Raw genomic sequence first — 27,740 nt, 5'->3', positions numbered from 1 at the left:
CATAAATTGAAAGTTTATAAACATATTCAGCTGTGATCTTGCAGCTTTCATATGACCCAAAAAAAATCATATTAATAGAAAAAGCTGATGTTGCGGTTTTTAAACTTGTGATTGCACAAATATTGAATATTGCACGCATGAGGCAGGACTCTTTTGACACCACAAGAAATGATAACTTTCACTCTGGACACCTCTCAAAAGAAGAATGGAGCAAGGTAGCAGCAGCTTTCCTCTGCCGCTCAGTGGTTCGATTGCTGGTATCGTTGGTTTTATTTGTTTAGGAGCTGAACCTCATCTGCTCTTTGCCTTGGTCATGTAAGTGTGGTAGTGCTAGGACTGCTGCACTCCATGGTACTTCTGAGGTAAATGTAGTCTATCTAGTCTGTGCATGTTATACTGGTAGCCTTAAAGCACTTCTGCTCCGTGATTTATTTAAATGGTAATAAATTATACATTTCTGGCACTTTAGTAATTCATGTGAAAATTATTTGGAGTCAACTCAATATAATGTACCTCTGTGTGGTCTCTGGTGGCTAAAGATATGTCAAACAATTTCATCCACTCTTCATTTTCGCTTTTTAATGTGACTTTGGGTTATCTGTAGGTCAAAGAAAAGTGATGAGGACTTCTCTAACAAGCAAATTTCCAACTTCTGATACCCATATTGCGAAAGTATAAATCGGGATAGAAGTATATGTAACTTGAAACATATTTAGGCCTTTAAGAAAGTATTTTTACTATTAGCAATGCAAGCCTTTGCACGGTTTGGGCCTGAGCCTCCTTGCTTCCTCCACAAGCAGCTCTGCGGAGCAGAGACCTTTCGGAGAACAAAGGTTCCCCTCTCTTCCTCTGCCAGGCGCTGCTGCTGCAGTGAAGCCCCAACACTGCTGCCCTCGTCTCCGAGCGTAGCAGTTGGTGTAGCGCCGTTTGGGACTGTTGCAGAAGTCGGGAGGAGGGACGGTCACCCTTGGAGGCAGCCCAACGGGGAAAGCAGACCCTGCTGTGCAAGCAGGGCTGGCGGCAGCAGGAGGTGCGAGTCTCGGTGCTGCCTTGGTCGGTGCTGCTGAACCTGCTTCCAAATAGGAAACAAGCTCCTGCCCATGGTTACGCCTCAAGATGCCTGCGTGTTGCCCTAGGCATGCTTCTTCCGCTGCTATGCTTCAGTGAGCTGCCGTTAAATGCTTCTCTCAGTTGTCTGAGCTCTTACTGGCTTTGAGAGGAGCCAACGCCTCCTCTGCAACCTCACAGCTCCCTGGGAGCATGTTTCTGGCAACCCCCATGTAGAAGTATTCTCTGGGAATCTGAAGTTTCTGTGCAGGAAGCATAACATTTTCCACAGGAGGTGGCACGGCAGCACCGCTAAGCCAGGCGCTGCTGAAGGTACGGGAGGCTGGGGTTGGCCTCCAGGCAGACCCGTGGGGACGGGCGGCAGCGCAGTGCTCGCGGTGGGGAGCTGCGCAGCGTGGGGCTTTCCCCAGTCCTTTAAGCAGGGATGTTTTGTGCTCTGTGGGTGTGCCTGGGCTGCAGTGTAGAAAAGTCTGTCGTGAGCTGAATTCTCCGAGCTCAGCTTGTTACCTGTCAGCCTGAGGAGTTCTTATACATGGCTTGGGTTTCCTTGAACTAAATTCCTCCTAAAGGGAAGGGGCTCCTCATCTGTTTCTGATTCCTGCTTTCTCAGTGTGAATTTCTTCTTCCTTAGTCCGTTTGCTCAAGCAGCAGAGGTGTGTGCTTCCAGGCTTGAAAACTTCAGCCTGTTGCTGCTCGTGTGGAAAGGTCAACATGGGAATTTCTGCTGAGAAACTTACTGTTTCTTTAACTATAACGTGGCTACTGTGCATGTTATGCAATGTGGAGTACTAGGTCCACTTTGCAGTCAAATTGTTCTTTTATTTTTCTAGTTACATGCAGATTATCAGGAGCTGGTACCTGCCCCACAGTTTCCTTTCATCATAGGCCTGTCACTGCTGCCCCAGTACCAGCGCAGCCCTTCTGACCGAGCAGTGCTGTCTGCTATGGACGTGGCATTAAACCAACAAGCGGGGACAGCAGCAGAGTGGGAGAAGCAACAAAAGAAAGGTGGGAGCAAAATCACATCAGTGCTACGCTGATGTCTCTGAAATTTCAGCACTATATATGTTTATAAGTACGTATAAACATGTGCATATTTACACACACGAGTATACCTGCATTTACGTAGTTATACGTGTTGTCTTAGGTGGAGTGGGGCAGACCTGGTCGGAGACGGACTGACCTGCAGGAGCGCAGGCGGCGTGTCCCGGCAGCAGGAGCCCCCGGTCCTCACCCGTGGCCAGCCTGGCCCCGCGGCCCCTCCACCCCCTCGAGCCGGGCCGCGGGCAGCAGTGGCTGCGGGGAAGGACGGTGCAGAGGTGTGCGTGTTCACATAGGGGAAAGATAATATTCTCATCCCGGCACGCAATTCAGCAGAAGAGTTTGGGAAAACAGGCAGTGTGATAGACCTCCCATAAAAGGATTAATATTTTAATATTTTTTAATAGAATAGTGAGAGAATTTGATGGTCGAGGTGAAGGGAAGATGCTCCCGCAGACTGCGCAGGCTGAGCGCCTTGCAGGACCATGGCCGTTGGCGTGGCTGGGGCGCGCCGGGCCGCACACCGACGGCTCTGCCGGTCAGTGCTCAGCTTGGCAATGAGCGACCACTGTGCGAGCGGGCTTGGTCTTCAGGGCAGTTGGATAAAACACAACAGAGGGGACAGCAAGTAACAAAAGGCAGGAAATATTCACAGGTACCTTCGAAGCCCACCTGCTCAAGCTGTACGTGTGACAGCAAAAGCTGAAATCTTACCTGTGCAGAGCAAGTGTGATAGGACTGGGGACAGAGACAGGCAGTGCCCCTGAGGCAGGAGGGGGGATGTGGGGATGGCCCCGGCTCCTGGAACAGGGTGCCATGCGTGGGCTCATGACTACCGGAGTGCTTTAGGCACAAGGACAATAGCTCCAGAAGGAGGAAGGTCTGAAAACGCTGCACTGACAATTTCTGTGCTGATGTCTTGCGAATTAGATTTCAGTTATCTCCTGGCATCACAAACCCTTCATGTCGCTGCTCCCCCGGCCTCCTCTGTGTGTGCTCACTGCTGGGAGCACGGCCGTGTGTTTCCAGCCGAGCAGGATACCCACCTGCTTTCCAGTCCCTGCTCTAGTTCACGTCAACATATTTCTGTCCAGCAGTGCCAAGAGCCAGTACGCATTATTCCAGAATAGTTTGTAGCCTGTTCATTTTGGTGATCTCAGGGTTTTACAGTGTAGGCTCAGCTCTCTGTAGGTATGAAGGAAATTATGCATGAGCCTCCCGCATCCTGGGTGGTTTAAGATCTCAGGTAGAGGGAAGAAGATGACGCCCCTAGTAATTTTAAGAATTTAGCACGTGTTCATTTTTTAAGCTTCTCCCTGCCAAGAAATTTATGTTGAATATGCTGAATATGCTCATAAATTGTCAACAGATTGATCCTGACCAAAATTCTACATTTGGTGTGTTTCTTTTTGCAGATAGTAGAACTGAGTGGCATTTTTACAATCACCCACACCTGAAAATAAATCAATAGACGTGCCCAAGGATTTGCACTGCAAAATCCTTGAGATGCTTTGAGAAAGCTTCCTAGGGATTTCTGTAATGCTTTTTATACATAAACTTTTTGCTGCTTTGGAAATATTTCTTGCCCATAGGGCTTTCTAGGTGGGGTGTTTTCCTCTAAATCTAAAGTAACTTAGGAACTTAAGTTTTTTCTTTGCCTGATCACAACAAGGCTTCTTGGTAGGTTTGATAGGTGGAAAACTATGCAAGAAGCAAAGAGATGTCACACAGAAGACGACATGCAGAGTTTCTAAAAATACAGTGTAATGCACGCAGCCGTAGAGCATCTGCGGTGGCAAAGGGAATTCAGCTGGTGTGTGTACAGCAGGCGCTGCCAGCTACATGGCCCTGCAGAGCTGCCTCTTCAATAAAACATAGCTAAGTGGCAGAGGAAACTTTGGCTTGTCAACACCGACACCGTACGTGGGGCTTGCTGAGGGAGTGTAGCTAACACATGCACGCTTTGGCCAGTGACAATTTGTTTTCCCCAAACTCTGATATAGCAGTTGGTGTGACTTCTTTAATTAAAAATCCAGGAAATGTAAATGTATGAAGGGATGAGTTTAATGTCAGGTGACAGGATTTCTCCCCATCCCCCCCGATTGTTACATTTTAATTTCAAATTTTAATGAAGATTTCAGAGAGCATTAATGTAAAAGGAATGTGAAGGCAGCACAAAGCTGAATAATTTTATAGAGCTACAGGGCACACGAGCATCCACTACCTCCCAAACACCCATGCTCCCTATAATTTTCAGCCCATGGGCTATCAGTAGCTTTCAGGGGTGCAGATCTTGACCAACATTCCCTCCTGGACGCAACACGTAATCCTCTATGTGGGGTCCCATAGTGCTCTGTACAGCTGGAACAAATTCAGAACGATTCCCAAGGCACTTGTGATGGAAAATTGTTTGTCGGAGCATAGGAGCAGGAATGTGCTATGGGTTTGGTCATTAAATTGATAACCAGCTTGTCTGGGGATCTTGGGAGGAAAGTGTGTTGTTTGCTGCAGCTACAGCTATGATATGGAGCCTATGATATGGAGCCAGGATTTAAGCAGCTTGACCTGCTCCTTGGGCTAGTTTTAAGATGCATCAACGCTGATGGAATTTCCAACTGTGTTGGGTGCACAGATGAGAGGTTTTATGGTACGGACAAGTCATAAAATCCCTTTGGTTTGTGGAAATTCATTGGAATTGAGGATGTGTGTGAGGCTGAGTCCTGAACTTACAGTGCTTCAACGTGATTTGCAATGTTTCAGAAGCCATTTAAAGGTGTGTGTGTGTGTGTGTGTGTGTGTGCAAAGCTTCTTTTCAGCATGCAAAAGATTTTGATTTTTTTTCTCCTACAGAAATGTAGTTTTTCTCATCTTTATGTTAATTCTCATGGATGGCCTATTAATAAAGTGGAAGTATTTGTTCTTTCTAGCTTGTGGATGACGGCTAAAATGTGGTAAATATGAGGCAAATGGGTAATGTTGGCGGGAATGCCTGAGGATGCTAAACTGCTTTCTCTGGCACTGTTTGCTCGAACTTGCTTGTTGTTGAATTTTGCTGGGTAGTGGAATTTCATGAGTTTTTCCACCGTATGCTTTCTGTGGCTCCTTTAGCTGGATGTGGAGGCAAACACTACTTGCTGAATCAGACAGAGACTGCCTAAGAGTGTCTGCTTAAACACACGTTGAACAGTCAGTCCCCGTGCTGCTTTTGTTCAAGCAATAAACAATCTCACAGCAACCAAAAGCATAGCTTCAGGCCAGTGAATTTTGGCAAAGCAGGAGGATTCTAAGTCCTTTCCTGGCTACATAACCTTTGCCCCTTTGAAGGAAATACTTTTTTAATTTTTGTTTAATATCTTAAGCTCTCATCTGAAGGCAACTTGTTTTCTAATTATGCTTCCATTTATTTTATTTTTTTCCAAACCAAGCTATTAATTTTTAAGTGTGTTCTGTTACAAAATGCTGCTGTTTAGACATTTGCCTAGGTTCATTTCACTACATTCACCTAAATAGAGGTGACTGCAGGAAAAGTAAGCCCTAAAAGACATAGATCCATAGAATGGCTTAGGTTGGAAGGGACCTTAAAACCTGTTTACAGTTTTCATTTTTCATGTTGTTGGATGTTCCCTGTGTGTTGCTGTATTTAAGATAATGCAAAGAGCCTTCTGACCTAGAACTGGGATTCAGAAGACCAGAAATGAAGCTTTTTTTTTTCCATTGTTCAGTCTCTGCTTCAGACCCGTGCAGCTGAACCTGTTGTACCTTTTTCTGTGTGGTTGGTTGGTTTGTTTTCCTTGGCTCATTCCCTTCGTTTTCCCTATGCAGGGCTGAATCCAGGTCAGTGAAGTCAGCACAGGACTTCCCAGTAGCCTCTCCAGCAGAGTTGTGTCAAGTCTGAGGTGATGTCTTGCTGGAATATATTTCAATTCAATATCATTACAGTGGATGTCATTAGAAAGCAGCAGGAATCTTGGATTTGTGCTAGGCAAATGCAAGAGCTTAGAACAAAACTTTGGGGGCAGTCCAGTAAAGAGTATCAATGTTGTTCTTTCTTCATACTCCCCAAGATTGCCCTTGCAAAGATACAGCTGTTTGACTTGTTGATTAGCAGAAACATTAGCAGACCTACTGTTTCAGGGCATTAATAATTAATGTTTGTTCCTCATTAATTTCTTGTGGAACAGAGTCTTGTTAGACTACATTTAGATGTATTTCTAGAATTAGGAGCAAATATAAGAAGAAAGGGATGCCTGACAGATAAGCACTCTGCTCTCCTCCCGCCTTGGAAAATATTGTTGTGTTGCTCGTATTATCTTCATCAGAAATAAATAGGTTTTATTTTTAACAAGCACAGAAGTCTGCTTTGTTACAATTTTAATTTCAGGGAAAGATACAAGAAACAAGTTCTATAATTCATGCACATTACAAATGAGTACAAGGAAGACCTCCCAGCTAGCATGAACTGTCTGGCATCCTGCATCCCTGTTACCTCAAATCAAAACCTTGTTTACTGAAAAATTCAGAAATAAGATTGCGTCAGTTTCCCAAGTACTGCAGTTGGAAGGCAGGATGTTTATGCTGCTTACCTCCCATCAGCCAAGCATTTCAGTGCTGCAGTGTAGCTTTGGCCCTTTTAATTTTCTAATATGGCCACAATATTTTTTCTAGGAATACCTGCAAACACCTTACCTGGCTTTCTAGGACTGTCCATGCCCACTGTTTGTAACCACTAACGTAGCCAGAACTTTGATTTCTGATGGCTCTCCTGCATATATCTAGAGGGAAGAAAAAAAAAAAAGGCAAAACTGTTTGTTTGTTTTGTTTTAAACTACAGAAGGTGAGAGAGAGCCTTAATAATTTAATTTAAACAGCATGGACATCACAAGTATTTCCCCATTTCTCTTTTTGGAAAGAAGTTCAACTGGCCTCACCCTATTATTTTTGAAGAGCACATTCCTATGGGTTGCCATTTGAATATTCCATATTCAAGCAAATGTGAGCACCCTGATTTTCACATTAAAAAAAAAAAAAATCTCACCTGATGGTGTCTAAAGGAAGCTTTTAAAAACATTAATAGACCTAAAAAATAATCTATTTGTTATTATTGTATGTTTGTTTCATATCTAGTGAGATAAAATGGCCAATTAAAATCCAGTTTTGCATCCAATTTTAATTTAGATTTTTGCTGTCAGGGCCCTCCTGTTCTGCTCCTCGCTCGGCGGCGTGCCCCAAGGGAGCCAGCCGCTGCTGCTCGACACGCTGCGGCTCCTGCGCTGCCGCCAGCACCCGAGCAGCACTCGCAGGGACGTGAGTGACATCCAGGGGACGTGGGGCAGCGTCAGAACAGGGAGCCACCCAGCTGTCCAAGGAAGCCCCTTGCTCGGAGCACAGTGCATTGATCCACCTCGGTGATGTCAGCTGAATTATATGGCCCAGGAAGGCTCCCTACCAGAGAAGATCAATAACGATGATGAGACAAGTACTTACTGGAAACCCCTGTTTAGTAAGAATCTTGCTCATCTCATCAAGATGCTATGCCCTTACTATTCTCTCAAATCCCCTTAAAGGAAGAGTAGTCTGGCAGTCACAGGACGGTTAAGAGAAAGTGTCATCAGCTGTGTTACTACATGTGCTTACAGATTTCTGACCATTAATTTATTGTAATTACTCTCTCCCAGGCTCCAGCAAGCTTCAGGGTACGCTCTGTCAGCTGGAGCTGTGTGTCCTGCTGCGGGTCCTTACCTTACAGGCACGGCTGCTTGTCCCTCGTATCAAGCACAGCGACGAGATAAGGCTCAGGATCTCCTCCTGCTTCTCCAAACACCGGCACTGCCAGGATCCTTTACCCCCCTGCACCGTGCCCCAGCCTGCCCAGACAGGCTCCAGCTGCAGTGGGGCTGCACATCAAACACGCGCTGGAAACGTTCATTTGTTTCTGGTGTTGGGCATCGCTAAGCAATTTGGACCCGCAGCGTTTCACCAGAGTGGCGAGGGATGCGCTGCTGGGCGCCAGCGGGCTGTGCCTTTGGCTGTGCAGCCAGCCCCCCCTGCGCACCTTGGGCTGCCCCTGCAGAAGCCCTGCAGCCCCCCGGCTCTCCCTGCCTCGGCTGCGGGACGTGGGGACCCATTGCTGCAAGCTGCCGGGCGCGGCGGGGGAGCAGGAGAGGTGGGAAGCTCAGCTGAAAGGAGGAATGCGTTTTGTCTTGGAACCTGGTGTGAGGCGTCTCTGGTGTAGGACCTTGCCGAGGGTATGTGCTGAGCGGCAGCTTCGTGGTGACACCACTCACAGCTTTTCTGTGTCGACACGGGACCAGTTTCCATCCCACCACACCTCGATTAAAAGCTTCCCAGGATGAGGCTGGTCCTTCCCTAACCCCTCACTTTAACCCCTCAAGTTCTTCTCTAAAATACCCTCACTCCACCTCTTGTTTTCTCAAGCCCCCTCGTCTGAGTCAAGGCCCCGGGTGACCTCTCGCTGTACAAAGGTGGAGGTAAGCCTCCAGCAAAGCCCTGCCTCTCTGCAGAACCCCCTGTTGCTTTCAACCCTGTGGAGGTATGGGCTTCCTAAAACCCGAGTGCTGTGAGTGTTACCCTACAGCCTACGAGACTTCCTCTCTTTAGGCCAGTTTCCTTTGAAAGTCTGACACTGTGCGGCCTCGCTACTGAGCCGGGCAGCTCCTGTAACTTAGCAACTTTCTTTTTGCTTTGTTAAGTTGGGCTCTTCAATCTCCTTAATGAATAAGAGAATCAAGCCAGGTAATTGATGCTTGGCCGTTTAGCTGATGAATAATTGACTGTCTGGGTAATCCTAGATATTTCCTCGATCAGATTGTGCAATGGAACAGCCATATCATACTGTGTGCAGCGTTGCTTGCTTGTTCGTGGGCTAGAAATGTGCTTTGTAAACCCAAGTTCTGCAGGAACCTGCACAAGTCAGCACTCTTCACTCTTCCTCCAAGCAGTATCAGACAATTCGTGATAAGACGCTGCATCTCTGCAAAAAGAACTTATTACTTGAATCTTGAATGAAAAATGAAAAATATTATTTCTAAAACAGAAATAATTTTCAGATGCACAGTAAAGAAAAATACTAGGGGCTAACAAAGAAATCCTCCCCTTTCAGGATTCTTGGTGGTCAGGGCAGGGGATCTAGTTTTCCATGGTAGGAAGCAGAAGGCAGGTATAAACTACTGTGCTCACCTAGTGAGAACAAGGAAAATATCTGCGTGTTTGGTATGCGTGCTTTAGCTCGCTCATGCATCTCGAAATGTAAACGATCACAGTAGTATGCTTTTGGGTTTGTAGGAAATTATGTGGTTGGCGTAGATAGCAATTGAGGAAATTTTCATGGGTCATTTTGGCTTTGTGACTGTGTTAAGTAGTGCTATTTACAGCCCACTGTAGAGAATATATGAGAACGAACTGTGGTTAAATAACATACCTCTATATTTCAAAGCTTTTGTCAGTCCTGTGTAAGCGTTTACTCTATAATTCTTAAACTCAATTATATAATGAAACCGAGAGCCTATTGACAACTCGCTGACTGTGATGGGCTTTGAATTAAATTCTAAATGAGAACAGACTGTTTTGATGTATTAGGAAAATGGATAATGATCTTTGAATTGTGACACTGAATAAGACCGCACGGCGGGTAAAACGCACGCTTTTAATCTGACTTCTACCTTCAGATTTTCAGTGACTCACCAGTGATGTTTCATCAGGGTATGGGTTTGGTGTTTTTTTTTTTCCTTCCAGAAATACCATTAATTATTTACCAGTAGGTGAATGATCTCTGAAATCTATTGCAGTGACACCTTTGAGTCTGCAGATAGTTTCTGATGGCAAACCATCTGGGCTCTTTTAACTTGTTATTGTTTATCCTTTGGACTTCTCTCCTCAGTTTGTAAGGTGTAACGTCAGTAGACGGGGCCAGGAGCATCAATATTTTACAGCTTTAATTAAAGGCAGCTAGGTTACCCAGCCCGGTTTCTTTCAGAACAGCTGCCTTCAGGAGGGAAGGGGAAGGCCGTCCTTACCCGAGGCAGTCAGCAAGCTGCGCTCGCGGGGTGGGCCGCCGGGACACGAGCCCCAAGCCGAGCTCTCCCTGCCCACGGGGCGCTTGGCTGCGGCGCGTCGGCTGAGCAGCGCCCGCCGCTTCACGCGGGAGCAGGAAAAGGTCTCGGGGGTCTCCGGCAGCTCCTAGCTCGAGAGGGAAGGCTGGCAGCAGCAGAGGGACGGAAGAGGAGAGCATCAGCCCCGTGCAAACGCCCTGGGAGCTAGGGAGGGGGAGACGCGCTCTGGCGAGCAGGCAGTACCTCCAGCTTCATGTCCGGCACCCCGTTTGTATCCTCTTATTTATTTACGTTAACCAGCCAGGCCTAAATAAAGGGAGGATTCCAAACAAAACAAAGGTCTGAAATTTATCCCTCTATTAATTACTTCCACCGAAGCGGGGCTGCCTATAAATATGGTGCCACTTTGGATAAAACTTTCATGCAGCTATTTAGGCCCTTTGAAATATAAATGATTTCCTTTAAATTTTTTATCATAAATCAGGGCACGGAGCTTTGCGGCAGCACGCCGCCTTCCCCCCGACGGGACGAGGCTGCGCTGCCGAGCCCCGCGCCGCGCAGCCCGGACCCGCGCCGCGGCCGGGCGCTGTCCGCGGTGCTGCCGGCCCGTGTCCGGCCCCGGCCCCGTGCCCGTGCCCGGCCCCGTGCCCGTGCCCGTGCCCGGCCCCGCGGGGGCTCGCCCCGGCCGCCTGCTCGGCGAGGAAGGGCTTTCTCCTGCGCCGCGCCCCGCCCGGCCGGCGCATGGAGGAGAGCAGCTCTCGGTACGGGCCTAGGGGCTGCGGAACTTTCCCCGCGGAGTGAGCTATAAAACAGGCTGCTCCTGCTCCTTTAGCCCTTATTTCCCCTTGCTGTGAGATGTGGAGGCAAGCCTTTGTAAGTATGCTTGGTGTATGTAGGTGTCTCCTGAGTGAAAGGCATCTCCCCGCAGGAGCTGTACCTCTTCTTTCCTCTGGCCGCACCAAGTTCTCATGCTCGTCAGGAAACCAAGCCAGCACGTCCTGTGGCTCTTGTTCTGTATGTATTAGGGCTCATAAAGCTCTTGGAAACTCTAAAGCTGAGCGTAGATTTTATTTTTGCTTAAGAACAGGAAATTTCACACTTGCAAAATACTTAAGTCCGTGGACCATCAAAGTCTGGCGGATGTCACGTCTGACGATGTGTGACGAGTATGAGAAATCGAAAATAAAGCAACTGCTCCATAGGAGAATTATGCCCATCTCCAGCCCATCTGGGGGCGCTTGGCAGTGGAGCTGCCCGCTGTGAGCACGGCACAGCTTCCAGCCCGCGGGCCGCCTGCACGGGGCTCACCTCGCCCAGCAACCTCCCAGCCCGGCTGCGGGGCGCCTTGCAGCCTCGCCGGGACCTGCAGCTGTGCCCACGGCATTTAAGAAGCCCCACGGTCTGCCCGCGCTCGGTTTCCTACGAAAACAAATTCCTCGACGGAAATATTTCCTTGCGTTATCTTGACTTCAACGGAAACGTTGTCCTCGGCAAACGCTGAAATCAACGGAACCTTACTCCCCGGGGCCCCCCTCCGGTGTAACACAGCCCCGCGGGGCGGTACTGCGGCCCCGGGCCTGACCCCGCGGCCCCGGTTTCAGGGGAGATTTGCCCGAGCGAGGAGCGCGGGGACGGGCCCGGCGGTGGCGGACACCGGGGCTGCCCGAGGGGGCGCAGCCCGAGCCCAGCTCCGCTCGGCGGCGGGGGCCGTTCGCTGCGGCGGCGCCTGGAGGGGGGCCGGGAGCGCCGCGCCCTTCCGAGTTTGCCGCCCGACTTGTGTGCTACTTAGCCAGCGCTGCGGGGTCGCTGTCAGCCGTGCGGGACCCGCGGAAGACGTTTCGCCTTCATGTGCTTGCGCTTGCTGGGTGCATCCCCCCGGCGTGCGAACGGCCGCGGGAACGCCCGAGGGGGCGGCGAACACCCGGGCGGCTCCCGGGGGCTCTCGCGGCGTGCGGGCGGCCGGGCCCGCGGGACGGGGCGGCTCGGCCGCCTCCTCGCGGGAGGCCCGTGGGCAGGGACCTCGGCACCGGCGGCCCTGCGGGAGCCCTTCCGCGCCTGGGCCCGGGCTGCGGGCTCCGGTCTCCTCCCGGCCGAGGCCCCGCGGAGCCGGGTTCCGCGCTGCCGCGGAGAAACGCGCCCCTGCCGCCCCCTTCCCTCGGCACCGGCTGCCCCGCGCCCCCCGGCCGCTCCCCGCGGGCTGCCCCGGCCTCTCGCCGGGCGGGCAGGGCCCGGCGCTCCCCCCGACGGCCGCTCCCGGCGGCAGCTCCCGGGCCGCGGACGGGGCGGTTCGGGGGCGGCGGGCGCGGCCCCTCCGCTCCCCGCCGGGCCTGCCCGGCCCGGCCCTGCCCTCCCCGGCCCGGCCCTGCCCGGCCGGGGGCTGCCCGCCGCCCCTCCCCTCCCCGCCCCTCCCCTCCGCCCCGCGCCGCGCCGGTGAGCGGCCCGGCCCCGACGGCGCGTCCGGCCGCCCGCGGGGGCTGGGCTGCGGGGCGCGGGGCTCGGCGCTGCCCCGGCGCCGGTGCCCTCCGGTGCCGCCCTGCAGCACGCCTGCGCGGGGCGCGGGGCCCGTGGCTGGCAGGCAGCGTGTAAGATGAGTGAAGGAGCGGTGGGGGGGGCGCGAGCGGGCGCGGAGAGGGAAGCTCTGTCATTGAAAATAGCTCACTTTGACAGTGGCAAGGCAGAGAGACAACCCTGAGTCGATGTCACGGGCTGCCTACCTGCGAGGTGTGCAAAGATGATGGCCATGAACGCCAAGCAGCCCTTCACCATGCACGCTGCCCTCCAGGAGCCCAAGTACTCCAGCCTGCACTCCAGCTCGGAGGCTATGCGCAGAGTTTGCCTCCCAGCCCCGCAGGTATGTAGATTAAGCATAATTACCGCTTTAAGGCACAATTTTTGACAGGCACTCGCTTAATGTTTTTTTCATGTCACAGAACAATCGCGTATCTCTGAGCCTCTCTCTCCCCCCCTCTCCCCTCTCCCTCTCGCTCTCGTCTCTGATCCACACGTCTCTTCGAGCAAAGCTTCTGCCTTCATATTAATTTTTATGACCTGAGCTTTGAGGAGGCATCTCTGTGCTCGGCAAGGTTTTTAATCCGGAGATGACAGTATTCCCCACTGACTCCACTATGCGCGTTCTCGCTCGCAGCTCCAGGGCAATATATTTGGAAGCTTTGATGAGAGCCTGCTGGCCCGCGCGGAGGCTCTGGCGGCTGTCGATATCGTCTCCCACGGCAAGAGCCACCCCTTCAAGCCGGACGCCACCTACCACACCATGAGCAGCGTCCCCTGCGCCCCGGCCGCCCCCGCCGCCCTGCCGCACCCCGCGGCGCTCACCTCGCACCCGCACCACGCCGCGCACCCGGCGCTGGACGGCGACCTCCTGGAGCACCTCTCGCCCTCGCTGGCCGTCGGCGGCCTGGCCGAGCCCCCGGCCGTGCCGCCGCCGCTGCCGCCGCACCCGCTGGGCGCCATGGGCCACCTGGCCGTGGGCATGGGCCCGCCGGGGGGGCCGGCGCCGCCGCTGCCCGCCGCGCCCTGCCTGCCCGACGTGGAGTCCGACCCGCGGGAGCTGGAGGCCTTCGCCGAGCGCTTCAAGCAGCGCCGCATCAAGCTGGGGGTGACCCAGGCCGACGTGGGGGCGGCCCTGGCCAACCTGAAGATCCCGGGCGTGGGCTCGCTCAGCCAGAGCACCATCTGCCGCTTCGAGTCGCTGACGCTGTCGCACAACAACATGACGGCGCTGCGGCCCGTGCTGCAGGCCTGGCTGGAGGAGGCCGAGGCCGCGCACCGCGACCGCGCCGCCAAGCCCGAGCTCTTCGCGGGCGCCGAGCGCAAGCGCAAGCGGACCTCGATCGCCGCGCCCGAGAAGCGCTCGCTGGAGGCCTACTTCGCGCTGCAGCCGCGGCCCTCCTCCGAGAAGATCGCCGCCATCGCCGAGAAGCTGGACCTCAAGAAGAACGTGGTGCGCGTCTGGTTCTGCAACCAGCGCCAGAAGCAGAAGCGCATGAAGTACTCGGCCGTGCACTGACGGCGGCCCCGGCCCCGCCGCCCCGACGGCTCCGCACCGCGGCTGCGGCGGGACGGGGCGAGGCCGCGCGGCCCCGCCGAGGGCCGGGACGGGGCGGGCCGCCGCGAGCCCCCCCCGAGCCCCTGGCACGGCCGAGGCGCCCCGGCCCCGAGCCCGCCGCCCCGAGGCACCGACGGCTGCCGGGGCCCCGCCGCCCGCCGGGCCGCCGAGCGAGGCCGTTCCGCGGCCGTTCCGCGGCGCCCCGGACCCGGCGTGGCGGAGCGAGGAGCCGCTTTCGGAGGCTCGCCCGCACCGGAGCCGAGCCCCGCGGCCGCGCTCCGCGCCCCTCCGGCGGTCTGCGCGTCCCGCCCGCCCCGTCCCGTCCCTCCGCGGAGAGCTCCGGCGCGAGCGCTCTTCCCCACCTCGACTCTGGAATAAAGGCTTTATTTTTCAACCCGAAGGGGACGTGTCTTTTCTGGCTCCCTCTCTTGTCCCGAGCTGGGCAGGCGGCGCCGGGAGGACCGAAGGAAACGTGTGCGAGTGCGAGAACAACGAAAAGCCGTCGGCGGTGCGGTTCCCCCGGGAAGCGGGACGAGGCTTCGCCCCGCCGGGCCCCCGTTGTGCCGTGGGCGCCGCCACCCCGGGCGCTGGCGAACCGCCCCGGCCCTGTGCCCGGTGCCCGGCGCCCGGTGCCCGGTGCCCGCCGCGGCTACGCGCGGGGCCGCGGCCCCTCCGCCGGGGTAAGAACAAAATCTCACCCAAAGAGCACCTACCGCGGGTTCATTTCTGATGCCGTTTAAGAGGGGAAAAGGCTTTTATTTATGATTCCCAGAAGCACCTTAACGATTAAAAATTAATGGTGGAAGCGCTCTTCTGAATATTTCACTTCGGCATTTCACCGAGTGACAAACATCGAGCCGCGGAGCCGGGCCTCCCCCTCCTCCCCCATTAGGCAGGGCCCTGACACACTCAGCCTTTTAATTGCGGGGCGCGGGAAGCCGGAACGCTCCCTCGCTCCGGGTACTTCCAATCGGCCCCAATGATTTTCCCCCAATCAAACGTCCTTTAATAATAAATGCCCTTATGCCATTACATTATATTGTGGGTTCTGAAAATTTAAAATAAGGGTGATGCAATATTAATCGCCTGCCGGAGTATAAAAAGGGCAGAAGGCGATTCAGACGGCATCTTTTCCCCGCCGTCCACTAGGACTTCAGCAGATCCTCTCCGAGGCAGGGCTGGCGGCGCTGCCGGGGCTCCGAGCGGGCGTTTCGCTAGAGACAGGCCAGGTAAGAGCCCTTTCGATCTCGCCCCAGCTCCCGCGCACGGCTGCCGGCGCCTCCCGCCGCCCTCCCCGTCGGGGCGCGGCGCCTCTCCCGCGGGGTCGCGGCTCCCCGGGCCCGACGCCCCCCGGGGCCGCCCGCCGGGCCGGGCCGGGCCGTGCCGGGCTATGCGAGCCGCCGGGGCCCCGCCGGGAGCAGCGTGCGGGGCGCTGCCGGGGGCTGCGGGGCTGAGCTCGCCGCCCCCCCCGGCCCGCAGCCCCCGCTCGGTGCCGGCAGCTTTCCGGGCAGAAGGTGCCCGGGTGCCGGAGGGGAATATCCACCCTGAAACCCGGCCGGCGCTGCCGCGGGCGGCTCGTTGCAGCCTCACGCCGTCTGCCTTCCAGCAAGGCACGGGAATAACTTTATAGGAATATCTTTATATTCCTAAATAACTTTAAGCCTCCTAGCGCTGCCCTCAGACGGGTGTACGATTCTCTCCAGTTTGCGATAAACCCAGCTCAGCCAGGTTTAGCTCACGTAGCCTGTGTTTCCGCTCACTGGTATTTATTAAGCCTACGCTGCAGCTGTGGTGCCCGTTACCTTCTCACCTGTTCACTTCTGGAAGGGAAATAGGATCGTGCTTGTTCTTATGATGGCAAAGGTGTCCATGAGGTTTTTCTTTTTGTGACTGTTCTTATTTTGCCCACGTTTGTGTGACAATTTTGCATTTGTCCTTTTGGGCCAGGTCCCGAAAATGGCTTAAAGATGTAAAACAACCCCTAAATGAACTTTAGACCTCAAAATCTACAATTACTGTCCCTGAAACAAGAGCTCCTGTGTGCTCCTTCTCTCCTTCACATATGCTGACCAGTGAGGTCTGAGGCACCTGATCCTTCTTGCTTGTCCTCCTCTACTCCCAGTTCCTCTCTGCACGGAGGCAGAGCTGCACCAAGAGGAGCTCCTCCTGCCTCAGGCTGAGATGATTCTCCTTGCCCAGATTTCACTCTTTGTGAATTCCAGGTTTCTTTCTACTCTCCACGTGCTGTTCTGTGCCTTGCTCTGCCCAGATGTGACACACAGGACCTGAGTGCTTCATTTGGGGTTTTGGGAGCTCAGGTACATATTGTTTTAACCACTGTTGGTGGCTAAGTCTTTCACTGGGTTTGGCTGTCAAAGCTCCGGCTCCAGGTGCATACACTGTGAATACGAAACTCATCTGATCTTACTGGAGCTGAGGAATAAGCTCTTTTGACTTCAGCAGGAATAGTTTGGAACTGGTATTTCTTGCTGAGGAGGCACGAAGGAACAGCACATTTTTTCTTCCTGGTGTAAGCGGCAGTGCCCTGAAGCTGGGAAACAATGCCAAGGGGTGATCAGGGAAGGGAGAGGGGGAATCAGTGCTCAGAGGGAACATTGGTGACAGCAGAGTCAGGCCCCTGTGTGCAGCACACCCTTCCAGTCCCACCTTCCTCACTACTGCGACAAGTGCGATAGCTGCTGCTTCGCAGCAGGGGCAGGGTTTGGGCTTTGGAGCCCGGACATGGCTGTGCCTGGCTCCATCCTTCCCCTGGGGAGCCCCCAGGCACCGGCTCCACCCCGGCTCTTTTGGCCCAGCTCCCCCTGGGGCGGGCAGGGGGGGGGCACCTCACCCTGTGCAGGTGCCAGTTCGGGAGGAGCTGCTGCCAAAATGCAGCCCCTCGTACCCCTGTTCACCTCCAGCTGTGTGAGGGTGCAGGATTGCCGCTCCCACAGAGGGCTTGGGCTCTTGCTGCTGCTCAGTGGGTCTGTGGCAACCACTCTGTGACAGTTAATTCCTTAACACCCCCCAACCACACACACAAAAGCTCCCCCTGGCCCTGTTAAAACAAAACCATCCAGGCCAATCTGCTGTCCTGGTGAGCAGGGGAGCTGCCTTCAAACGGCAGCCTTGGTGGAAAGCAGAAAGTGAAACCTGACCTGAACTGGAAGATGGGCAGTGGAGAAAAATGCTCAGTAAGGCACATGTGCATGAGACAAAGATCCAGCAGGCAAATCCCTTTATATGGTTTCTGAACCACTAACAACTGATTTATTATTTTTTTTCCCCATTCCGTGCTTGTTCCTTAATATCCTGCTTTCTGTCTCCCGGGGACTGCACACGAGAGATGAAAGCAAAGAAAACCAAACAAGCCATTGGCGCTGCTCACTCAATTGATTTTTACACAAAATTTGCCTTCATGCACGAAGGATAGAAAAATGATCCCATTAATAATGAATAACAAAAACAAATGCAGGGAGGAAATCAATAGAAGCACATCTGATATCACAGGGAGATGTGGGAGGGGTCCCCAGACGCACAAAGGCAGGGGCAGGAGGGGCAGGGGGCAATGGGACGGGGTGTGCGGGGACCCCCAGCCCCTGCCCTGTGCCGCCTGGGGGGTGGCCCAGGCCTTGGCCCCCCCGCTCTGGTATGATTGTTTTGCCATCCACAACGGTTAAGGTGAGGAGCAGCACCTGCACCTGGCGGGTGTGGGACCTGAGGGTTACGCAGGCATCACGGAGCTGTTCGGTGACAGCTGGGGCTGGAGAAACCTCAGCCCTAGCACAACCCGCTTAGCCTTGAACTTGTCCTAACATTGCCCATCCCATCCCCATCCCCGTCCCCATCCCATCCCATCCCATCCCCATCCCAATCCCAGCCCAGCCACCCCAACCCCCCCGAGCGAGGAGGTTTCAGAGCCGCACCAGGGCCATCTCTTCCCCGCAGACGACCTCAGACGCAGGGGTTTTGCTGGAGAGCCCGGTGGGCCCTCAGCAGCACAGGCTGCTCTTGGCCCATCCCTGCCTGAACAAACCCCGTGCTCAGCTCAGCGGGAGAAATGGGACTTCCCTCTCCTTCCTCCCCTTCTTTCAACCCAAATCAGTCTGGGGACACCAAGTACTCGTTGCCACAGGCTGCATGTGAGCATTCAGAGCAAACACAGAGCTCTGTGGAAATGCACTGACTCAAACCAAAATGCTGCTTTACACCGATATAGAGCAGAAGGAATTTGTTGCAGTCCTGCAGGTTTTCCAGTTATTTTCAGAACAGAGTGTTTTAAAGCAATTAAGCGAATTTGTCTTTAATGACAGTAGTTGTGCTCTGCATTTTGCCTGGAAATGTTAGTTACAGATTTATTCCACCATCAAGACTTTGTTTCTTGACGTAAATTTAGAACTATAGATGGAGATTCATGTCACAACATTTTCAGTAGAATTTTATGTGGAGGAATGAAACAATATGCAGATGAAAATAAAATGCTTTGTTTTAAAATCCAAAGAGAATTAAAAATGTACAATAACGCTATATAAATCTAGATCAACTGTTGTAAAATAGTACTGACACCCGCTAAGCGTCTTCAACCTGCCTGGTGAAAATTAAGCCCTGAATGCAGCATGTAAAGAACTCCCGCACGCTCCTCTCAGGCGGCAGAGGCTGCGGGTGCTCAGAGCCAGCCAGGTGCCAGACATTTATCTCTGGGGTGCGTGGACGAGGGGAGCCAGTGGCAGGGATCGGACCAGAGAGCACTGGCGTTGGCATGAGATCAGAATGGAACAGGCTACGTGGAAAAGGGCTTCTCATCTGCACATCTGCTGCCCTTTCTGCCAGGGGCTTGTTGCAGACTAATTAAATGGTTCTGGGACGTAGAGGTAATAGTGACACATTCAGGAACGTTTAACGGTTCAGTGCCCGGCTGCTTCATCCCCAGATCATGAAGGGGTTCCACTACCTGTATGTGCTGAGGGAGAACAGCAGGTGGCTGGACGCAGAGCTTGTAGGGTCTGGACCGGTGTTGCAGAGCGTGGGCTGACGGGAGGGACGCCCGACTGCCCCAGCTGGGTCACCTCCCCCTGCACCTTCGGTCCCTGCCACGGGAGCGCCCAGCGCTGCCCCTGTCCCCAGGCACAGGGATCGGGGAGCAGTTTGCTGCCCGCGGCACCGCCCGGCCCAGCAGCCCCCGCAGCGCCCCGCGGCACCGCCCTGCGGGTGGGTGGCTGTGGGTGCTCGACGCGCGCCGTGTCCCTCCATTTACTCACTTTCCTAACAGAAAAGCTGGGATGGAAACCAAGCCATCACCCACCAAAAGAGCAAAGCATTCGGATAGTGCAAAGGCACTAAATAATTCAGCACCTATTTAAAAGCACAGTGTTTTGCAATTTCAGTGGAACCACCCCGGTTTGACTCCCCACATCTTCGGCGTGGAAGGAGATGCTCCCAGCAGGCAGGTGAGCGCCTCTGTTCAGGAGAGAAAGAGGCAGGGAGCAGGTGGGGAGGTTAATCACACAGTCAGCATTTACTTGCTTTTTAAACTTGCATGAGTTTGGAGATCAAAATGGAGAAGAGATGTAGGGCAGATGGATTTGCAGGGAAACCTTTGATTTTTCTCCTCCTGAGGCTGGTGTGTCTAATGCATGCGTTCTGTGAGTTTACCAGGTCCTTGTTTACACGGCACAAGCCCTGCCTCCAGGACCTGGAAGCACCGGGAGGGCACCCAGGGAGGACTGGGGTGCAGGGGACACATCCGCACCCATGGGTGGCTGGGGAGAGGCACCACCAAGGACACCATGCTGGGGACATCGCCCCGGGATGAAGTTGTCCACCAGGGACTGCGCTGCTGGGCCGCTTCTGAGCAACAGAAGGTCTCTGCAGAAACTGGCTCTGGGTTACCCTGACAGAGCTGCCTGTGCCTTTGCAAATGAGAATGAGCGTGATTTAATGGATTTCTGCTTAATTGTGTGCACAGAAAACACATCTCTACCCGGGAGGACAGGAACCGTGTGCTGCCAATACACCTGGGCTCCAGCTCCTCTGATCCCGTGCAGGGGCCGCTGCGTGACCGCGGGCAGCTGCGGGCAGAAGGTGCCGGTGGTGCAGCTGGAGGCTCACTCCACTGTCTTCCCCTGCAGAGACCGCCCTGCCTCGCCGCAGGCCATCCCAGCGCCTTGTGGCTGCATTCTGAAGTTGTTCCCAAGCAGCAGCCAGAGCCACTCGTGCTGCTGAGGACAGATGGGAGTAAGCTGGCACCGGAGCCCGGGGCCAAGGTCAGCGCTCTCCGCCAGACGCCGGCTGCCCAGAGCTCACCTGCCGCACACGCTGTGAGAGGCGACGCACGGTGCTGGGACACCAGCGCGCTTGGGCTTGCCTGAGCTACTTGTTCTAAAAAGAGAAGACAAATGGATTGTGGCTGTTTGTGCTTTCAGACGCCCAGCGAGCAGAGCCACACGCAGAAGCTGAAGTATTTATGGCACACAAAGAACATCCCTTTCATCTTCAGTGTTTGAAATCTTCCTTCAGAGCTACCTGTGGGACAGTGCTGCACACGGCTTGCCCAAATACACTGTATAATTAACACAACAAAAAACACATAAAAGAACGTTAGGCCTGGAGGACAAACCCCCTGAAAAATCAGGACTGCTTTGGGCAGAAGGACTGAATTTTCAGGGCCTGCATGGGATGCGCAAGGATGCTTCAGCTGGGTGTCACAACTCACGGCCATTTGCCCCCGGCAGCGCTCTCTGCCCTGTGCAGTGGGCCCAGAGCAGCCCCGACCCCGCCTGGGTGCCGGTGGGGCTGCGTGCCCGGCACCTGGGGCTGGCCATCAGCCGGGGACTGAGCAACCTGCGCTGCGCTCCCCTGGCACAGCCCCACCGTGAGCACTCCTTGCTCAGGGAACAGGAACAAGATGTGGCTAGGATCTGAGTCGGAGACATTATTTAAAGTTTGATATCTTAGTTGATTCTGAATATGTTTGTTTTTTCCCCAAATGCCAAAACAGATTAGTCTACAAACATTACCACATCATGGCCTGAGTGCAGCTTCAGGAAGACAAAACTCAGCAGTCCTTCTTTAGGTAATGCAGTGAGAACTTATAAAAGCATCTGAGAAAGCATCCGAACTCCTGCTTGTTTCCTGGTTGGTTTTTATGCTCTGCAGTTCCCCCGCCAGCTGATGGCCCTGGCCTCGGGGACCGGCGATGGCACGGGGCAGCTGACAGCCGAGCACTCCCGTCAGCACCCACCCAGCCCTGGCCGCGCTCCCGGCTGCTCCCAGCACCTGCCCGTGGTCTCGCTGCGCCCTGCCTGTCCCGCCCCGGCTGCGGGGGTGTTCCCGCAAAGGGAGGGAGAAAAATCGGGGAGCAGCCGAAAGGGCACATCGGTCTTTTTAGTAGGAAAGGGATGCGGGGTGTAAGGGGTGACTTGGGGCAGGCAGAAGGGATGTGCTGCCTCCCCTCAGCCGCGTGCTGGATGAGGAACGGGACGGGCGGCTGCAGACGGACCAAGAGAGGCGAGGGGGAGCTGGGAGCAGCTCCTGGGGGTCAGCCCCAGTGCCAGGGCTGCCAACGGCATGGAAGTGCCTCACAGCTCAGAATGCAGTGAGCAACCTCAGTGTAAAGAGGGAGGGAAATACTTAGAAATACTGCTGGGCATTTACAAGGGAGAGAAAGGTGATTTTTTTTCCCAGTAGCTTTCTAAAAGGAAGGGGGCAGTGGAAGCACCTGAAGCATTTCGGACAGAGCGAAGCATTCTCTGTGTCAGAGATGCTAGGGAAGGAGGAGCTGCTCGCTTCCCGTGCAATGAAGCATCCTGCAGCACTGCCCACCCAGGGCAGCTCTGGCTGGAGGTGGCGACGTGGTGCTGTGCCCCGGGCCAGGCTGTGTGGCCGCTTCCAGCTGCAGCACGCTCCTGGGGGGCTGCGGAGGGGGGTCCCTTCCAGCCCCAGCCCCACACCGCCAAGGCCTGGTCAACCAGAGGGTGTAGGAAAGCTGCCCAGGGTCCCCTGCAAACAGGGCACGTGAGTTAGTCAGGTCATATCAGCAGCTCCACATTGAGACGGGCTGGGTGCCACGTGCATGCACATTAACATGGAAAACACATTAGTTGCCGCCGCTGAAACACGAGGAAATTGGCCATGAGACTTGATGTCCTGGGATTTAACACTGATGCCATTCTCCAGGACTCCACGGCAGACCTGAAGCAGAGCCAGAAATGCAGGCTTGCTCCAATTTACTGCACTCCCCGGCAGCCAAATGAACAACAGGCCAGGAGGGCTCGCCTTGGCATGCCCAGTTCAATATCAGCCCCCCAGCCAGCATTCATGGTGCCTCTGGGAGAAGCACATCTCAGTGCCCAGTGCAAGGCCTGCTTTTGGGGTGCCCTGCCGCACGGTCTGGCACTACGCTGGCGGGCGGCCCTCCAGCCTGGGCTGGGGATGCTGCCTGCAGCGGGCCGTGCCCCCCTGTGTCCCAGCCGTGTTCCCTGCACTGCTGGGGCTGCACACGGGCACTTCTGGGGCTCCTGTCAGTGTCGCCAGGCCCCGCCTGCTCCTTGGTGTGCCCCGTGCCTTGTTCCACATCCCGCATGCCCTGCGCTCTGCTCCAAGGCCCACGCACCCTGCGGCCAGCCCCGAGCGCCGTGTGCTCTGAGCGGGGCCACGACAGCGAGGATGTGAATCCCTGACGGTGCTTCAGGAGGAGCCTTGGCAGAAGCAGAGCTGTGGGCAGGAGCTGGCAGGAGGGCGTGGAGCACCCCGCGGCCCTGCCACCCCACCGGGGCCAGCCAGGGGCCTGGAGCCGCAGGCACTCCAGGAGGGCTGGTGCGCGGGGCCGTGCCACGGCACCCAGAGCAAGGCCTGAGGCCCCCGCTGCCTCCGGGGAGCATCGTGCTCAGCCCTGCCCCGGGGAACCGACCCTGCCCGGGGCCTCCCGCCGTGCTGCCGGGCACCTCTGGTGGGCAACGGGCTGCTGGTGGCCGGGCGGCTCCGCGGTGTCCGGCCCGAGCCAGTGGAGCGGCTGCGGGGAAGGAGCAGCAGAGGCACTGGGAGCTGTGGCGCAGGAACCGGGGGAGCAGAGCACCTAGGCGCATCAATAATTCATAAAATGCCAGCAGCAATGAAGGGAAAGAGGGACCAGAAGCAGGAGAACAGAATATCATAAAGCTTTTTAATGGTCTTTTTCCATTAGTGTCAGATATGTGGCTGTTTTTCAAGCAGGGGAAGTTCCCCTGGACTACCGCAGACTTCGGTGTCCCTGTCGCACCGTTCCTCCCAGCCAGGGCAGCAGGTCCCAGGCCCTGAGCGCGGCCGGCATGATGGGGCTGATGTTACTCAGGGCTGTCACACATTTTCAGGATTTACAGCATGGCATGGCACGGCCTGTGGACGGTACTCCTTGTGAAGGTGCAGCAAGAGCGTAATTGTGGTGTGAACACTCAGCAGAAAGGCTTGGCTCCAGCGTTGTTGGCGATGTTCACGCTATAACCTCCAAACAAGCCTGAGTTTGGGAAACCTTCTGTTCTCGCTGCTTGTGGGCACACCCACTGACCTCCTCCATCTCTGCAGCTGCACCACAGCTGAGCTCCCCAGCCCACCTAAGATCTACAGACTCCCCAAGTACAGAAAAATCTGGATTTTCTTCATATAAATGTAGGGGAAGAATTAGGCCAGAGCAGGGAGCTCCGTACCCGGGAACTGCGTGCACTGCACCGTGTGGCAGCTGACGTGACGGACGGGGAAGTGCCTCGTTAAAGTTTAACAGCGCCCGGGGCCATCTGCTCCCCACACGCCGCCCAAGCAGCACGGTGCTCGATGGCCGACGGAGGGGTGCGGCAGGCACACACCGGCGATGTCAGCCCCCGGGTTTCAGACCAAAATCCACCTCCTGAACCCCGCCACAGGGTTGTTGAAGGGTTTAAATAACATTATCCACATGGAGGGCTGCAGGAGCAGAGGGACAGGTGCTGGGCACCGCGATGCAGTGCGGTGTGGTGCGGTGCAGGGCGGTGCTGTGCAGCGTGGCGTGGTGCTGTGCTGTGCCCCTTGCTAGAGCCCCACCGGTACAACTGATGTTGGAGGTAAAGGCAGCATGTTGCTGCAGGTGGTCCAGCCAAGCGCCTGCAGATCTGCGACGGCCGCAGTTGCGGGGCTGCACATCGTTAGGGGACGCCCGGCCCAGCCGCGCAGCGTTCCCGTTTGCCACGTCAGTCAGCGAGCGTGCGTTTGTCATGGGACCGCTGCAGCCGGGGGGCTGTGGCCAGGCTGGTCCAGGCAGGTCCCCGTGCAGACCCCAGGCACCGTGCAGCAGCGAGGGGCGAGGCAGGGCAGGGAGTGGGAATGCCGCGAGTGGGAATGCCGGGGGCGCCGCCTGCCCCCTCGCAGTGGGGACCCCCCCGCGGCTACCCGGTGCCAGCTCGGGGCTGCCGCCCTCCGACACAGCACCCCCGGGTCTCCCTGGCAGATGCTGGCATCGCAGTAGCCTGCAGGCCCTGCAGACAGCCCAGGGCAAAAATTTTAATTCAGCATCAGACTTCAACCTGAAATCTGAAAAAATGGAAAAAGAATGACAGGATGTCAGCATCTCTGGGCCCGTGCGGCTGAGCTGCGGAGCACAGCTACGTGGCGCGGGTGGTGCTGGGGCGGGGGCCGGGCGGCGCGCCGTGGGGTGGCACCTGCCCGTGGGTGCCATCACCATCGCGAGGGCTGTGACACTCCCTGGCAGGGGAAACCCAAGGACGCGGCTGGATATCAGCTCCTGTCACACAGCTGCAAAGAGGAAGACAAAAGCCACCTGATTTGACGTAAGGAACTTAGGAACTTGGGCAGATTTGAGAGGGACTACCCAAAACATAAAATTTCAAGCATCGTTCCCGCATGCCTGACAGTGAAGTTGGGCCACTTAAGAAATACTCCTTTAAAAATCACAACAACCTAAACATTTGAAAAGGTTGAAAGTTTAAAAATCTCCCTGGAAAATGCTCCCTCTCAAACAGCACCCACAGCAGCAGCCCCGTGCTGTGACACCCCAGAGCGGAGGCAACTGCTTTCGAGCTGCCCTGGAGCAAGGAGACCGTGGGTGCTGCCGTCAGAGAAGGGATTGAAACCAGGCTGCTGCTGGCTCCCTAGCTGTAGGTTTTTATAAAAATCTCTCTGGATAGATACCCAGCCTGCCCAGAAGACATTACAGTCACACTGTCACATCATCCCTTACTGCCCTGCAGAGCCCCAGTCACCAAAGCTGGTCTGGTGTTGGCTTTGCCCCTGAAGGGATCCATCCCCGAGACCAAGCACTGCCAAAGCCGTGTTCTCCCAAGGGGCAAACCCAGCGGTGTGTTTCCAGCTCAGACAGCAGCTCGGAGGTTTTTCTGCCTGTGACGTGAGTGAGCAGCATGAGCCAGGCTGGTGTCTGTGTCCTGTCGGTCCTCTTTCGTATCTGCATTCTTAGGGTCTTCTCTGCTGGTTAATTAGTGAGGATATCACTGTCAACAGCAACTTCTGCAATTAGAATCCAGATGTGGACTAAAATCTAGGTGAACTTTAAAAGTAGGTATTTTAAATGCAATGAATTTCACAATTTCCAAAAGCCAGGTCCTGCTGAATAGGGGACTGACACCCAGTTCATCACAATGACTTGCACTGTGCACCTCAGAATTAATTGCTCTTGAGAGAGCTGTAGTCCAAGAATTACTGGCTGTTTTTTTGTTGTTGTTTTGTTTTGTTTCATTTTTTAGAAAATAAAACTGAGCAGTAAGGGAGGGGGCTGCAGTGCAGCGGGGCTCTGCATGGAATGGGGCCAGCTCTCCGCTGAACATGGAGAAGGGCCCTGCAGATGCTCCTATCTGCCAGCCCGTAATTAATAAATTATTGAGACAATCCTGAAACAAGCAGATGAAAAAGGGGATGAAAGACACTAGTGGAAGACAGACAGCCCCACTGTTTGGGGAGGATCTAAGCTATCATGTCCAAAAATCGTTTTAATCTCCTGCTGTCAGAAGGCACTGATCACTTCTGATGGGGAAGGCGGGGTGGGGACGCCTGGTGCACGGTTTCATCTCCTCTCCCCTCGCCGAGCGTCAGGCAGACACTGCTCATCTCGCCGTTGGGGCAGAGCCAGCAGAGAGCACCTCCGGCTCCTTCCTGCGGCTCCTTGGAGGGGTGAAGGCGACGGGGCCCCGGGCTGCTGCCACCCACAGCGCCGGCACGGACAGGGCCGGGACGCGTCGGGACCGCGGGTGCCGGGGACGGCCGGGGCACGCAGGTGCCGGGGGGCCGCAGCCCCCACCAGCTGCCAGCTCTTCTCGTCGCCGCAGCGATTTTGAGCAAAACTCGTGAATAAAGAAACTGAGCAGCAAAATCAAAGTATCCAAGAGTCTCTTTAACACAGCAGTATCAAAAGTCCCTTAGTGATTCTGATTATTTTCATTATTTAAGAAAAAAAAAAAGCTCTTTTTTTTTATTTTTTCTTTTTGGCAGAAAGAGAGAGATGGGAAAGGCGGGACCCCGGGATCGAAGCGGGGAGGGCTGGAAGCCCTGCTGCCTCTGCAAGCTCCCGGACCCCGACGGCCGGCGCTGTCCCGCCGCGTGCCCGCACGGCCTCGCAGGGGAGGCGGGGGCCGCCTGCCCGTCGCCCCGCGCTTTCGTTGTTTCTCTTCTGGGACGCGTCGCCGGCTGCGGGAGGCGTCCCAGCGGGGCTGTACAACGTGCTACATCTGCAGCCTAACGCCGGTGTCACACCTGGGCTCCCGGCTCCTGCGGCGCCTTGGCACAGCCTTTACCTGCACGTTTATTTTTGCTTTGGCACAGGACACATTTTATTTATTTATTTATTTATTTATTTATTTTACCTATATTTATTCTCTCAGCCCCCCCCCCCCCCGAGGCCAGGGCCAGCACCGTGCCCCAGCGATCACCGGTGCCCGGCGCGCCGCGGGCGTTGCAGGCACACGGGCTGCGGGGCACACGGCGGGGCGGCGCCCCAGCCCAAAGCACGCCGCCCCCACGGCTCCGGGACTCCCCACGCGCCGTCCCGCCGCGGCGCCTCCCCGGCCCGTCCCCGCCCGCGGCCCGCTCAGGGCGCAGCGCCCCCGCCCGGCAGCGCCCCCGCCCGGCAGCGCCCCCGCCCGGCAGCGCCCCCGCCCGGCAGCGCCCCCGCCCGGCAGCGCCCCCGCCCGGCAGCGCCCCCGCCCGGCAGCGCCCCCGCCCCCGCCGCCGCCCCTCAGCGGGGCCGCAGCGGCACCGGCCCGGCCCCGTCAGCGCCCCCCGGCGGCCGCACGGAGCCCGCGCTGCCTCCCCATTGGCCGGCCCCGGCCCGTGCCCGCTCATTGGCTGCCGCCCGAGCACCGCCCGCTGGTACGTCACAGGGCGGGCCGCTCCCGATCTGGCTTCTGTGATTGGCAGCGCGCAGCCGCTCGCGCGGTCTGATTGGTGCGCGGGGATCCCCCGCTCTGCCCGCTGATTGGACACAGTTCCTGTTTTTTTTTTTTTTTTTTTTTCCCCCGCTCCGG

General features: G+C 55.7%; 1 protein-coding gene and 1 long non-coding RNA gene across 2 annotated transcripts; both read left to right on the top strand.

Annotated features, from left to right (window-relative positions):
* Nucleotides 1-12,637: 12,637 nt before the first annotated feature.
* POU4F3 (POU class 4 homeobox 3) lies at nucleotides 12,638-14,258 on the top strand. The gene is made up of 3 exons (XM_080555827.1): nucleotides 12,638-12,760; nucleotides 12,846-13,029; nucleotides 13,324-14,258. Exons 2-3 carry the CDS (start codon nucleotides 12,910-12,912, stop codon nucleotides 14,203-14,205), a joined length of 1,002 nt encoding a protein of 333 aa, XP_080411953.1. The 5' UTR covers nucleotides 12,638-12,760; nucleotides 12,846-12,909; the 3' UTR covers nucleotides 14,206-14,258.
* Nucleotides 14,259-14,939: 681 nt separating this feature from the next.
* On the top strand, nucleotides 14,940-25,432 carry LOC308177815. The gene is made up of 3 exons (XR_013939417.1): nucleotides 14,940-15,473; nucleotides 19,629-19,691; nucleotides 19,900-25,432. It is a non-coding gene; the product is annotated as an uncharacterized lncRNA (long non-coding RNA).
* Nucleotides 25,433-27,740: the final 2,308 nt, after the last annotated feature.

This window comes from Anser brachyrhynchus, assembly GCF_964034855.1.
Source record: "Anser brachyrhynchus genome assembly, chromosome: 14".
In the NCBI taxonomy this organism is placed as follows: Eukaryota; Metazoa; Chordata; class Aves; order Anseriformes; family Anatidae; genus Anser; species Anser brachyrhynchus.
Note: the sequence above shows the minus strand (reverse complement) of the source record. Positions and strands in the feature narration are given on the sequence as shown.

What these genes read in the sequence shown, in the direction of transcription:
- POU4F3 (XM_080555827.1), top strand. Translation starts at nt 12,910, where the DNA reads ATGATGGCCATGAACGCCAAGCAGCCCTTCACCATGCACGCTGCCCTC. An exon ending in TTTGCCTCCCAGCCCCGCAG is followed by an intron (nt 13,030 to 13,323) that starts GTATGTAGATTA and finishes TCTCGCTCGCAG; the next exon opens with CTCCAGGGCAATATATTTGG.